Source organism: Ascaphus truei, unplaced genomic scaffold, assembly GCF_040206685.1.
Source record: "Ascaphus truei isolate aAscTru1 unplaced genomic scaffold, aAscTru1.hap1 HAP1_SCAFFOLD_295, whole genome shotgun sequence".
Taxonomy (NCBI): domain Eukaryota; kingdom Metazoa; phylum Chordata; class Amphibia; order Anura; family Ascaphidae; genus Ascaphus; species Ascaphus truei.
The window spans coordinates 1-12,952 of record NW_027455912.1 but is presented as its reverse complement, the minus strand read 5'-3'; the positions used below and the strand labels follow the sequence as shown (position 1 = coordinate 12,952).

General features: G+C 43.8%; 1 protein-coding gene across 1 annotated transcript; it reads left to right on the top strand.

Annotated features, from left to right (window-relative positions):
• The first annotated feature begins 1,194 nt into the window (after positions 1-1,194).
• Positions 1,195-7,688, top strand: LOC142483100 (caspase b-like). Its single transcript, XM_075583181.1, has 2 exons — positions 1,195-1,669; positions 7,615-7,688. Exon 1 carries the CDS (start codon positions 1,418-1,420, stop codon positions 1,664-1,666), a length of 249 nt encoding a protein of 82 aa, XP_075439296.1. The 5' UTR covers positions 1,195-1,417; the 3' UTR covers positions 1,667-1,669; positions 7,615-7,688.
• Positions 7,689-12,952: the final 5,264 nt, after the last annotated feature.

The window sequence follows — 12,952 nt, the reverse complement described above, 5'->3', positions numbered from 1 at the left end:
AGGGAAAACGAGAAGGCGCAATCTCAAACTGAATGAAGCATTGGTTTAAAAACCCCTCGGCATCCGTGGGGATCTCCACCGTAGCCATTAGGGGTCGGAAGTCAGGGTTTAGATGGGAAAGTCATGGGCGAAGTGGCTGAGGTTGTAACAGTGGGGGCTGAAGGGGCCGGGTCAGGAGAAGAGGCCTGCGCCCGGTCAGCAAGAGCCGAGAGGTTTTGCTGTAACAGGTCCATGCGTTGGTCGTTTTGTTGTTGGTATCTCTCTTGCCGCCCGCCTGCGCTCTCTTGACGCCCGCCTGCGCTCTCTTGCCGCCCGCCTGCGCTCTCTTGTCTCCCGCCTCCTCTTTTCCAGCTCAGCCTCTCTTTTCTTTTTGTCCTCTGTTTATAACATTACTTTGCTGCTGGGATTTACTGCTCTGGGTTTGTATGTTACTTTCCCCGGACAGAACCAGCACCTCCCCTGTTCCTTGTGTCTCTTCCTCCGTTCCTTCCTGCTCGGCAATCTCTTTCTCTCTCGTCTTTTCTCTCTGAATTCTCCTCAATTCTCTTTCCGTTTGCAAAAGATCCTCAGTGTCAGTAACATCCAGGCCACAGCCCCCGGGGTTCCCAGGCTCACCTGCCCCAGCACCACCACCCCCTCCTGCCCCAGCACCCCCACCCCCTCCTGCCCCAGCACCCCCACCCCCTCCTGTCCCAGCACCACCACCCCCTCCTGCCCCAGCACCACCACCCCCTCCTGCCCCAGCACCCCCACCCCCTCCTGCCCCAGCACCCCCACCCCCTCCTGCCCCAGCACCCCCACCCCCTCCTGGGCCTGAGGCCACGCTGAGCCCCTAGTGGGAGCTCAAACAGGCCCAACCTCTCTCTGCAAGGGGGACCTCCTGACTGCAGGGTATCGGGGACAGGCTCACACAGTCCTGGGTGTATATGTAATGTAGGGTGACCTGACTGCATAGTATCCGGTACAGGATCAGACAGCCCATGGTGTATATGTAATGTAGGGTGACTTCCTGACTGCAGGGTATCAGGGACAGGCTCACACGGTCCTGGGTTTATATGTAATGTAGGTTGACCTCCTGACTGCAGAGTATCAGGGACAGGCTCACACAGTCCTGGGTGTATATGAATGTAGGGTGACTTCCTGACTGCAGAGTTTCAGGGACAGGCTCACACAGTCCCGGGTTTATATTTAGTGTAGAGATGTTACACAATGTTAGAGGAGGGGTTAGTGGTACAATACGCTGCACAGCTCCAGGAAGGAGTCACTTCACAGAACAGAAAGTTTGAGGGAACGGGTGAAACCAGTTACACAGAAGGTGCAGCCGGCAGGAAGACAGATACAGACGGGGACGGACAGAAGAGGAAGAGAACGTGTGTCTGTGTATATAAGCGAGTGACGGTGAGGGACACCGGGACGCATGGCCCAAACCACCAACGCCCGCATCCTGTCCGTGCTGGATGATTTGATGGAGGCCGACTTTAAGAGGTTTAAGAACTGTCTGAGCGATGGGTCGGTCTCCCCGCGTATCCCCTGCGGGAAGCTGGAGAATGCGGACCGTGTGGACACCGCAGGTCTGCTGATCCGCCGCTACACTGAGGAGAAGGCCCTTCGTGTCACCCGCCAAGTGCTGGAGAACATAGACCAGAACCTGGCACAGCGTATCTGAATGGTGAGTCTGTGATGTGTCACTACGGCAATAGCAGGGGGGGTGTAGTGTCTGCGGTGTGTGTGGGGGTGTCGGTGCAGGGCATGGTGGAGGTGCAGTGACAAAGCTGTGTGTGTGATCAGTACAGGAATAGCAGAGGGGGGGTGTAGATGCATTAACAGCTTTGTGTGTTTGGGGGGGTGTCAGTGCAGGAATAGCAGAGGGGGGATGCAGGGTGGAGGTGCAGTGACAGAGCATTCTGTGGGGGGGGAGGGGGGTAGGGTGACCAGATTTTCAAAATGAAAAACCGGGACACATGAAAAAATTATTTATAAAACAAATTACTTCAAGTGACGCACCCCGTTGCCATGACGAGACACTGACGCCAGGCGGTGACATGTTGCCATGACAATGTGGCATCACGTAATGCCTCGGCGCCATAATGCATCCAGTTGTCATGTCAATTTGATGCCTCGTGACGTCATGGAGCGTCTCGTTATGGCAATGTGCATTACGGGACGTCGCGCAGCCATGTTGACGGAAATTGGAGGGGAGGATACAGCCAAAGGCAAGATAAATAAATATATAATAAAAAGATCTAAAAAATGTTATCTCCGGGTTAGCCTTCAATAGAAGGTGGCAACCCTGGCTGCAGTGTGTGTTTCTGTATACAGAGGTGGGCCCTGCAGTGTGTGTTACTGTATACAGAGGTGGGCCCTGCAGTGTGTGTTTCTGTATACAGAGGTGGGGGCTGCAGCGTATTTGTGTATACAGATGTGGGGGCTGCAGTGTGTTTGTGTGTATAGAGGTGGGGGCTGTAGTGTGTGTTTGTGTGTATAGAGGTGGGGGCTGCAGTGTGTGATTGTGTGTATAGAGGTGGGGGCTTTGCTTGGGCCCTTCAACTCTTACAGCCAGGGCATTATTGGCCAAGAATGCCCAGTTTGGAAGGGATGATTACTACTACTACTAATTTATTTATTTCCGATTCTAACATAACACAAACTCTCGTCTCCCCCTCACCCGTCTCCCCCTCACCCTTTGGTGGTGTGTGTGTGTGTGTGTGTGTGTGTGTGTGTGTGTGTGTGTGTGTGTGTGTGTGTGTGTGTGTGTGTGTGTGTGTGTGTGTGTGTGTGTGTGTGTGTGTGTGTGTGTGTGTGTGTGTGTGTGTGTGTGTGTGTGTTCTAAAACAGTTGGGGAAAAAAAGAATGAAAAGCAACATATATATTTTTTTAATTATTTTTATTCTTTTCTGGACTGACCTGAGGTCAAAACTCGCCCTCGTGGCAGGCACGACCATGCCCGCTGTGAGTGCCCATGCTGCACACATACTGTATGAATTTGAAATCAGCATTTAGATGCAATACATAATTAAATTTCTATAGAGCAGCAGAAACAAAACCCACAAACCCCCATCTTTAAAGTTTAACTACAACATAATAGAATTTGTTAAGTAAACAAACCACTTTGCAGCCTGAAATCTGAAATGTACTTTCTCTACTCTACTTTAATTAAAATTAAATAAAAAATGTAGGCATTAATTAAAATTAAATAAAAAATGTAGGCATTAATTAAAATTAAGACATTTTAAAAACTTGACATTCCTGACCTTGTGTGTATATTGCACTTTGCAAACTAGGGTCTCTTGCTCTCCTCGTGGCAGTCAGTGACATCACTGCCATGCAGGGCCGCAGTCAGTGACATCACTGCCACGCAGGGCCGCAGTCAGTGACATCACTGCCACGCAGGGCCGCAGTCAGTGACATCACTGCCACGCAGGGCCGCAGTCAGTGACATCACTGCCACGCAGGGCCGCAGTCAGTGACATCACTGCCACGCAGGGCCGCAGTCAGTGACATCACTGCCACGCAGGGCCGCAGTCAGTGACATCACTGCCACGCAGGGCCGCAGTCAGTGACATCACTGCCACGCAGGGCCGCAGTCAGTGACATCACTGCCACGCAGGGCCGCAGTCAGTGACATCACTGCCACGCAGGGCCGCAGTCAGTGACATCACTGCCACGCAGGGCCGCAGTCAGTGACATCACTGCCACGCAGGGCCGCAGTCAGTGACATCACTGCCACGCAGGGCCGCAGACAGCTTTCCCGGGGCCCAGGACCAAGTTTCCACCGGGGCCCCCTACCCACGTTTCGGAGGCCTTGCGAGAACCTCCCCCCTGTTTTCTCTTACCCCCCCCCCCCTTCTCAGACACCTCACTCTCGCCCCCCTCTTACACTCTCCAGTCACCCTTTCCTTCTCCCCCTCTTTGTTACCCCCCACGTATTTTTTCTCCCCTCCCCACACTCAATAACCTCCCTCCCCAATATACGTGCACACACGGTGACACACACAGTGACACGCACACACAGTGACAAACACACACACAGACAGTGACACACACACATGCAGTGACACACACACACACAGACAGTGACACACACACAGTGACACACACACACACACAGTGACAGACACACACACAGTGACAGAGGCACAGACACCCCCACACACACACACACACAGAGACACACACACACACACAGAGACAGTGACACACACACAGATAGTGACACAATATGCCCCCCTCCCCAAACACACATGTAGCCTAGCCTCCGGCCGCTACTTCTTTTCCTGGCCCTACCAGTGTAAGTCCTGCTAGGTGCAGGCAGTGGATGGGCTAATTCCTTCACATAGGCCCTGTGTGCTTCTGCAGCCTTGGATCCATTAGATGTATCCAAGGGCGGGCCTAGCAACAGCCTGAGAGTGTCAGCCTGAGGGGTGGGTACTGATTGGACAACATACTAAATGTGAGGGCCTATTAGTATCCAGATCTGGCTTGTTATGAGTCAGAGTTACAGTCACACCCAAAGGATATAAATACTGGTACTCTCCCAAAGGATATAAATACTGGTACTCTCCCAAAGGATATAAATACTGGTACTCTCCCAAAGGATATAAATACTGGTACTCTCCCAAAGGATATAAATACTGGCACTCTCCCAAACGATATAAATACTGGCACTCTCCCAAACGATATAAATATTGGCACTCTCCCAAAGGATATAAATACTGGTACTCTCCCAAAGGATATAAATACTGGTACTCTCCCAAAGGATATAAATACTGGCACTCTCCCAAAGGATATAAATACTGGTACTCTCCCAAAGGATATAAATACTGGCACTCTCCCAAAGGATATAAATACTGGCACTCTCCCAAAGGATATAAATACTGGTACTCTCCCAAAGGATATAAATACTGGTACTCTCCCAAAGGATATAAATACTGGTACTCTCCCAAAGGATATAAATACTGGCACTCTCCCAAACGATATAAATACTGGCACTCTCCCAAACGATATAAATACTGGCACTCTCCCAAAGGATATAAATACTGGTACTCTCCCAAAGGATATAAATACTGGTACTCTCCCAAAGGATATAAATACTGGCACTCTCCCAAAGTATATAAATACTGGCACTCTCCCAAAGGATATAAATACTGGCACTCTCCCAAAGGATATAAATACTGGTACTCTCCCAAAGGATATAAATACTGGCACACTCCCAAACGATATAAATACTGGTACTGTCCCAAAGGATATAAATACTGGCACTCTCCCAAAGGATATAAATACTGGTACTCTCCCAAAGGATATAAATACTGGTACTCTCCCAAAGGATATAAATACTGGCACTCTCCCAAAGGATATAAATACTGACACTCTCCCAAAGGATATAAATACTGGCACTCTCCCAAACGATATAAATACTGGCACTCTCCCAAAGGATATAAATACTGGTACTCTCCCAAAGGATATAAATACTGGTACTCTCCCAAAGGATATAAATACTGGCACTCTCCCAAAGGATATAAATACTGGTACTCTCCCAAAGGATATAAATACTGGTACTCTCCCAAAGGATATAAATACTGGTACTCTCCCAAAGGATATAAATACTGGCACTCTCCCAAAGGATATAAATACTGACACTCTCCCAAAATATATAAATACTGATACTCTCCCAAAGGATATAAATACTGACACTCTCCCAAAGGATATAAATACTGGTACTCTCCCAAAGGATATAAATACTGGCACTCTCCCAAAGGATATAAATACTGGCACTCTCCCAAAGGATATAAATACTGGCACACTCCCAAAGGATATAAATACTGGTACTCTCCAAAGGATATAAATACTGGCACTCTCCCAAACGATATAAATACTGGCACTCTCCAAAGGATATAAATACTGGCACTCTCCCAAACGATATAAATACTGGTACTCTCCCAAAGGATATAAATACTGGCACTCTCCCAAAGGATATATAGCCATGCATAATAATGGTATACTACTTTCCTCTCTGTTGGCAGTAAGTCCTGATAAGTACGGGTATGCCAGCAGTAGTTATGGAGGTTTTCCCTCACACCCTGGTGAGGTGCCCTATGTATGGAGGGGAGTGGCTGTATGCTCTGAGTCCCTGGATAGTGACATCAGGGATGCGCCTGCCTCCTGAAGTATATAAGGCACAAAAAACAGAGAAAATACTGTGCGCTACTATCTAACCCAGAATATGGAATATAAATAAAGTGCAGTGACTAAACCACATAAATAAGTGAACAAGAAATAAATCACAATAACCACAGTGAGGGTGTATATAAGAGGAAATTATATCACATAACCGTGTATTGGTAGAGGCGTCTTCTGCTATAAACACAGGGGGTGGCTCAGCACCCCCCATACTCTAAGAAATGGAAACAAAAGAAACAGCGCACAACGCCAAATAGTGAAGCAAGTAATGCTATATATTAGTAATTACAGGGTAATAAATCTGCGTACATCAAAACAGTGGAATAGGTGCATTTAGTGTGTTTCACACAAGTTACCACTCAGCAACTGTTGTCAGAAGAGTCTGCAGCTTGCTTCTCTCAGCGGGGGCGCTACGTTGGTTCAGGAGCAGGATTAATGTCCAAAACCCCTCATCCAGCAGTACATCGCTCCCAAGGGGATTTCCCTTTACAGCAACCAGGCTCCGTTGCAGGTATTGGTGCTTGGTGGGACCGCTCGCGCTTCCAAGCCGTCTGGTGCAGCTCGTGTAACTCAGCGAGCAGATCCACTGTACGGGGGTGAGATCTCAGCTCTGCAAGGGTACACTCGGCGTGCCACGTTGTCGCTCCGTCGCGGGATACTGCGTGATGACATCACAGTCTCCGCAGCAGCGAGGGAACCGGCAGGGAGGCAGTCAAAGTCTCTCAAAGTCTCTCAAAGTCTCTCAGAGTCTCTCATAAGCCCAAAATTACCACCGGGAGTGATACTAGCAGGGAGAAGCCAATGGAGGCAATGGCAATATTAAGGCACTAGATAAAAATCATCCAACATGTTTCGTAGAATAAACTACTTCTTCAGGGAATAATTTGGCCATTACCCAGAGGTCTTAAGTACCTAAAAAAGGTGTCTCATTGGTCAAACAATTAAAAATGGACCAATCATCTAGACTAGGAAATGGTTAAAGTGATAGGGACGATGAAATCATTACTTTTAAAACAACAACTTTATTAACTACATACATAATAAAAAGATTTTATAAACATATAAACTAAACCTAGCATTAATAATTAAAAACATGCTGGAATAAAAGAAACACAATATTAGTTCTAAAATAGATAATATCAATAAATACATATAAAAGATGCAACTAGAAGTAACAATATAAATACGTATAGACAACAGAACAGAGAAGGGAAAACAGAGATACATAGATCAGTGACATCCCTTGGGTATAAGAGGAGAAGGGGGCTAGAAAAATTCTTTGTAAAAAAAATTTTAATAAAAATTTCTCTTAATAAAGTGCCCAGATGTCAACATCCTCATTTAACCCCTTAGGGGACATAGTATCTAACTTGTGTATCTAATATGTCTCCTTAGATGATAGTGTTTTAACTCTGTCCCCACCTCTTCTATTTACAGGAATAAACTGAATCCCCTTAAAAGTGAGACTGGACGGATCTTTGTTGTGGTGTAATAAAAAGTGTCTGGAAACACTGTGTTTTTCAAAACCGTTTTTTATATTTCTGACGTGTTCCTGGATACGAACTTTAAGGCTGCGTTTGGTTCTGCCTACATACTGATATCCACACGCACATTCCAATAAGTAAACAATGTGTGTAGATGTACATAAAATAAAGTCATCAATATTAAAAACTTCTTGTGTGTTTTTAGAATTAAATGTATGCTTGTCAGGATGTTGGTACTTACAAATACTACACTTACCACAAATATAATTGCCTTTTGGTTTAGGCCCTAACCAGTTCTTTTGTACTGTAGTGTTATTACTTAAAAAAACATGACTAGGTGCTAGCAGATTTTTAATGTTTTTGGCTCTCCTATAGATAAACCGTGGTTTAGTGTCTAAATGTGATCCCAATATGGGATCATTGCACAAAATACCCCAGTGTTTATAAAAAAACCTTTTCGATGTCCCTATGTACAGAATTATAATCCGTAATGAAGGCCACATTTAAAATTTCATTTTTCATTATTGGGCCTATTTTATTTCTTGTCTTGGTTCTATTTTGAATTAACATATCTTTACGATCCATGTTACGTACCCGTATAATCTCTCTTTCGAGAAGTTCCTTAGGGTATCCCCTCTCTCTGAATCTCAAAAATAGTTTATTAGCCTGCTTGTCAAAAACCTCTAAACTACTGCAGTTACTTCTGAGTCTGACAAATTGCCCTCCTGGTATATTTTTTATCCATGTACTTTTGTGATTACTATTCGCCATCAGCAAATTGTTAGTATCCACCTCCTTAAAGAAGGTTTCAGTCTCCACAGTGCCATCCGCTCTGGAAGTAAGTCTTAAATCCAGAAAATCTATCTGGGTGGCATCCACCTTATGTGTAAACTCAAGGTTGAAATCATTCCTATTCAGGTTATCTACAAATGCACTGGCCGATGCATAATCACCGTCCCACACACACAGGATGTCGTCTATGTAGCGTTTCCACACAACGACATTCCTGTGGTAGGGTTCCTCGGGCACAATGAACTGAGACTCCCACTTACCCACATACAGGTTTGCGAAACTGGGGGCAAACCTAGTACCCATTGCAGTTCCGCAAACCTGCAGGTAGAAAGTGGAAAGAAACTAATTATGAAAATTAAATTAAATTAAATTAAAATTAAGAAAATAATTATGTTTCAATATGAAACTAATAGACTCGAGAATAAATGTCCTATTTAATGGGTGAATTGTGGGGTCTACTTTCAAAAAGGAGTTGACTGCATCCAACCCTTTCTGATGGGGTATATTTGTATAAAGGGATTTTATGTCACATGTAATCCATACATATGAACTCTTCCATTTGAAATCTTTAAATAAATTTAAAACTGCAGTAGAATCCTTCAAATAAGAAGTTAATTCACCAACATACGGTTGGAGAAAAAAATCCACGTATTGACTAAGATTGGCTGTCATAGATTGTATACCTGACACGATTGGGCGTCCGGGTGGATCCACCAAGGCCTTATGTATTTTCGGCAGGTGGTAAAATATGGGGATCCTTGGGAATTCAGAAAATAGGAAGGCGAACTCTGTTGTAGTGATGACGGATAGAGTGACTGCATTATCTAATAGCGCTTTTAGTTCCCTTAAAAACTCGGCTGTGGGGTCCTTCAATAATTTGACATAAGACGATGTGTCGTTAAGAAGCCTTAAAGCTTCTTTTTCATAATCACATATATTTTGGACTACTACGCCACCACCTTTGTCCGCCTGCCTTATAATTAGGCTTGCATCATCCTTCAATGTTTTAAGGGCTAGGGACTCGCTTACACTGAGGTTATGTTTAATGTTACCTGACTTAAAATTACGTGATAAAATGTTAAAATCATTGATGACCATATTAAAAAATGTATCAATATGATGACCCTTGGAATGTGCGGGATAGAACTTGGATTGGGTTTTAAATTCAGTATGTCTAATTTCTATTTCTGTATCAGAATTACTTGCAGCAACCATAGCAGCCTTACCAGGAATAAGGTCCATATCTTGTTTCAGAAAATGTCTCTTTAGGGTAATATTGCGAGTGAACTTGTGTAGATCTTTGAACAACTGGAAGGAGCTTGGTCCACAGGTTTTGGAAAAACTCAAACCCCTTCCAAGTATGCTCAATTGATCCTTACTTAAAACTGTGGAGGAGAGATTAAAAACCCCTTTGTTTGCTAGGGTGTTCTTTCCCAAGAGTACTCTCTTCTTTTGTGCTCTGGTCCCTCCTCGTGTTCCTCGTCTGATGTAACCCTTTTCTTCCTTTTCTCTTGGGGGGTATTCTGTATATCTGTCACTGTTATTACCTTCCTTTCTAGTCTTGTTCTTATCAAGTCTAAAAAAGAAGGTGAATCTGTAGTGGGTTCAGGTCTAACCGGGCGTTTGGGTGAGTATTTAGGGAAGTTCCTGGGTGAGTATCTAGATGTTCTCGCATGGGGGTCTTTGTGCTCATATTCATAATTTCTATGCTGTCCCTGTGGCCTTGAGCCATACCTAAAGCCCTCAATGTAGTTTTTCCCTTTATAGTTGGGATTGCGATACCCATTACCATGGTTAGAGCGTGAGCGATCTCTATCTGATCGATCATTTTTATTGGTTCTGCTCTCTCTCTTCTGTTCGTAGGTGTGGTAATTTTCTTGTCTGTTCTTTGAATGTACAGACCCCCCTCTTTCTTTTTTATGGGGGATATACTCATTGCCTACTACCCTTCCTCTATCTTTTTTAGCCCAGTCCCTTTGTCTTCCTTGCTGGTAATCTAATTTGTCTCATAAAAATTCCATATTCTGGGTTAGATAGTAGCGCACAGTATTTTCTCGGTTTTTTACTGCCTTTGCTCTTCACTGTTGCTGCACATCTAATCTTTATCACCTATTATTAGTAATATTTTTCTGCTTACATCGTTAGTATATCAATATGGTTTGGAGCTTGGTTAATTGTAGGGAGAAAAGGGAGGAACACTTTAAACTCCTCTTTACAGACGAAGTGTTACATGGTCAGCCCAATGAACCAATCAATTTAACAGCTAAAGAACAATTAAAAATATTAGAACGGCTATTACTTACCGAGGGTAAACATTGGCTTGAGACCAAAACCCTACAAAGTTATTTGGATGTGGGTAGAATACCAAGAGGTCTCAGGTTTCAAAAAGCCCTACCTTCGGTAAGGATAACCCTAAATTTATGCAGGAGTGGAACAGAATACAGGACGAGTGTTCTAATGATCTCATTAGGTTAATAATATATGAAAGGAACCGTGAGATCAAAGACTTAGAAAAGGAGATTTTGAAAGCAATTAAAGCATTAGAACCGATAGTGATAGATACTGATTGCTCGGAGATTGAGCATGATTTAAAAGTTTAATTAGAGTATGAAGAAGATGAACTTTTAAAAACGAAACACAATACATTTTTAAGAGACAAATTAGATTACCAGCAAGGAAGACAAAGGGACTGGGCTAAAAAAGATAGAGGAAGGGTAGCAGGCAATGAGTATATCCCCCATAAAAAAGAAAGAGGGGGGTCTGTACATTCAAAGAACAGACAAGAAAATTACCACACCTACGAACAGAAGAGAGAGAGCAGAACCAATAAAAATGATCGATCAGATAGAGATCGCTCACGCTCTAACCATGGTAATGGGTATCGCAATCCCAACTATAAAGGGAAAAACTACATTGAGGGCTTTAGGTATGGCTCAAGGCCACAGGGACAGCATAGAAATTATGAATATGAGCACAAAGACCCCCATGCGAGAACATCTAGATACTCACCCAGGAACTTCCCTAAATACTCACCCAAACGCCCGGTTAGACCTGAACCCACTACAGATTCACCTTCTTTTTTAGACTTGATAAGAACAAGACTAGAAAGGAAGGTAATAACAGTGAAAGATATACAGAATACCCCCCAAGAGAAGAAAGGAAGAAAAGGGTTACATCAGACGAGGAACACGAGGAGGGACCAGAGCACAAAAGAAGAGAGTACTCTTGGGAAAGAACACCCTAGCAAACAAAGGGGTTTTTAATCTCTCCTCCACAGTTTTAAGTAAGGATCAATTGAGCATACTTGGAAGGGGTTTGAGTTTTTCCAAAACCTGTGGACCAAGCTCCTTCCAGTTGTTCAAAGATCTACACAAGTTCACTCGCAATATTACCCTAAAGAGACATTTTCTGAAACAAGATATGGACCTTATTCCTGGTAAGGCTGCTATGGTTGCTGCAAGTAATTCTGATACAGAAATAGAAATTAGACACACTGAATTTAAAACCCAATCCAAGTTCTATCCCGCACATTCCAAGGGTCATCATATTGATACATATTGACACAGGATATAAATACTGGCACTCTCCCAAACGATATAAATACTGGCACTCTCCCAAACGATATAAATACTGGCACTCTCCCAAAGGATATAAATACTGGCACTCTCCCAAAGGATATAAATACTGGTACTCTCCCAAAGGATATAAATACTGGCACTCTCCCAAACGATATAAATACTGGCACTCTCCCAAACGATATAAATACTGGCACTCTCCCAAAGGATATAAATACTGGCACTCTCCCAAACGATATAAATACTGGCACTCTCCCAAAGGATATAAATACTGGTACTCTCCCAAAGGATATAAATACTGGCACTCTCCCAAAGGATATAAATACTGGCACTCTCCCAAAGGATATAAATACTGGTACTTTCCCAAACGATATAAATACTGGCACTCTCCCAAACGATATAAATACTGGCACTCTCCCAAAGGATATAAATACTGGTACTCTCCCAAACGATATAAATACTGGCACTCTCCCAAAGGATATAAATACTGGCACTCTCCCAAAGGATATAAATACTGGTACTCTCCCAAAGGATATAAATACTGGTACTCTCCCAAAATATATAAATACTGGTACTCTCCCAAAGGATATAAATACTGGTACTCTCCCAAAGGATATAAATACTGGTACTCTCCCAAAGGATATAAATACTGGTACTTCCAAAGGATATAAATACTGGCACTCTCCCAAAGGATATAAATACTGGCACTCTCCCAAAGGATATAAATACTGGCACTCTCCCAAAGGATATAAATACTGGTACTCTCCCAAAGGATATAAATACTGGCACTCTCCCAAAGGATATAAATACTGGTACTCTCCCAAAGGATATAAATACTGGCACTCTCCCAAAGGATATAAATACTGGTACTCTCCCAAAGGATATAAATACTGGCACTCTCCCAAAGGATATCAAGATACTGAT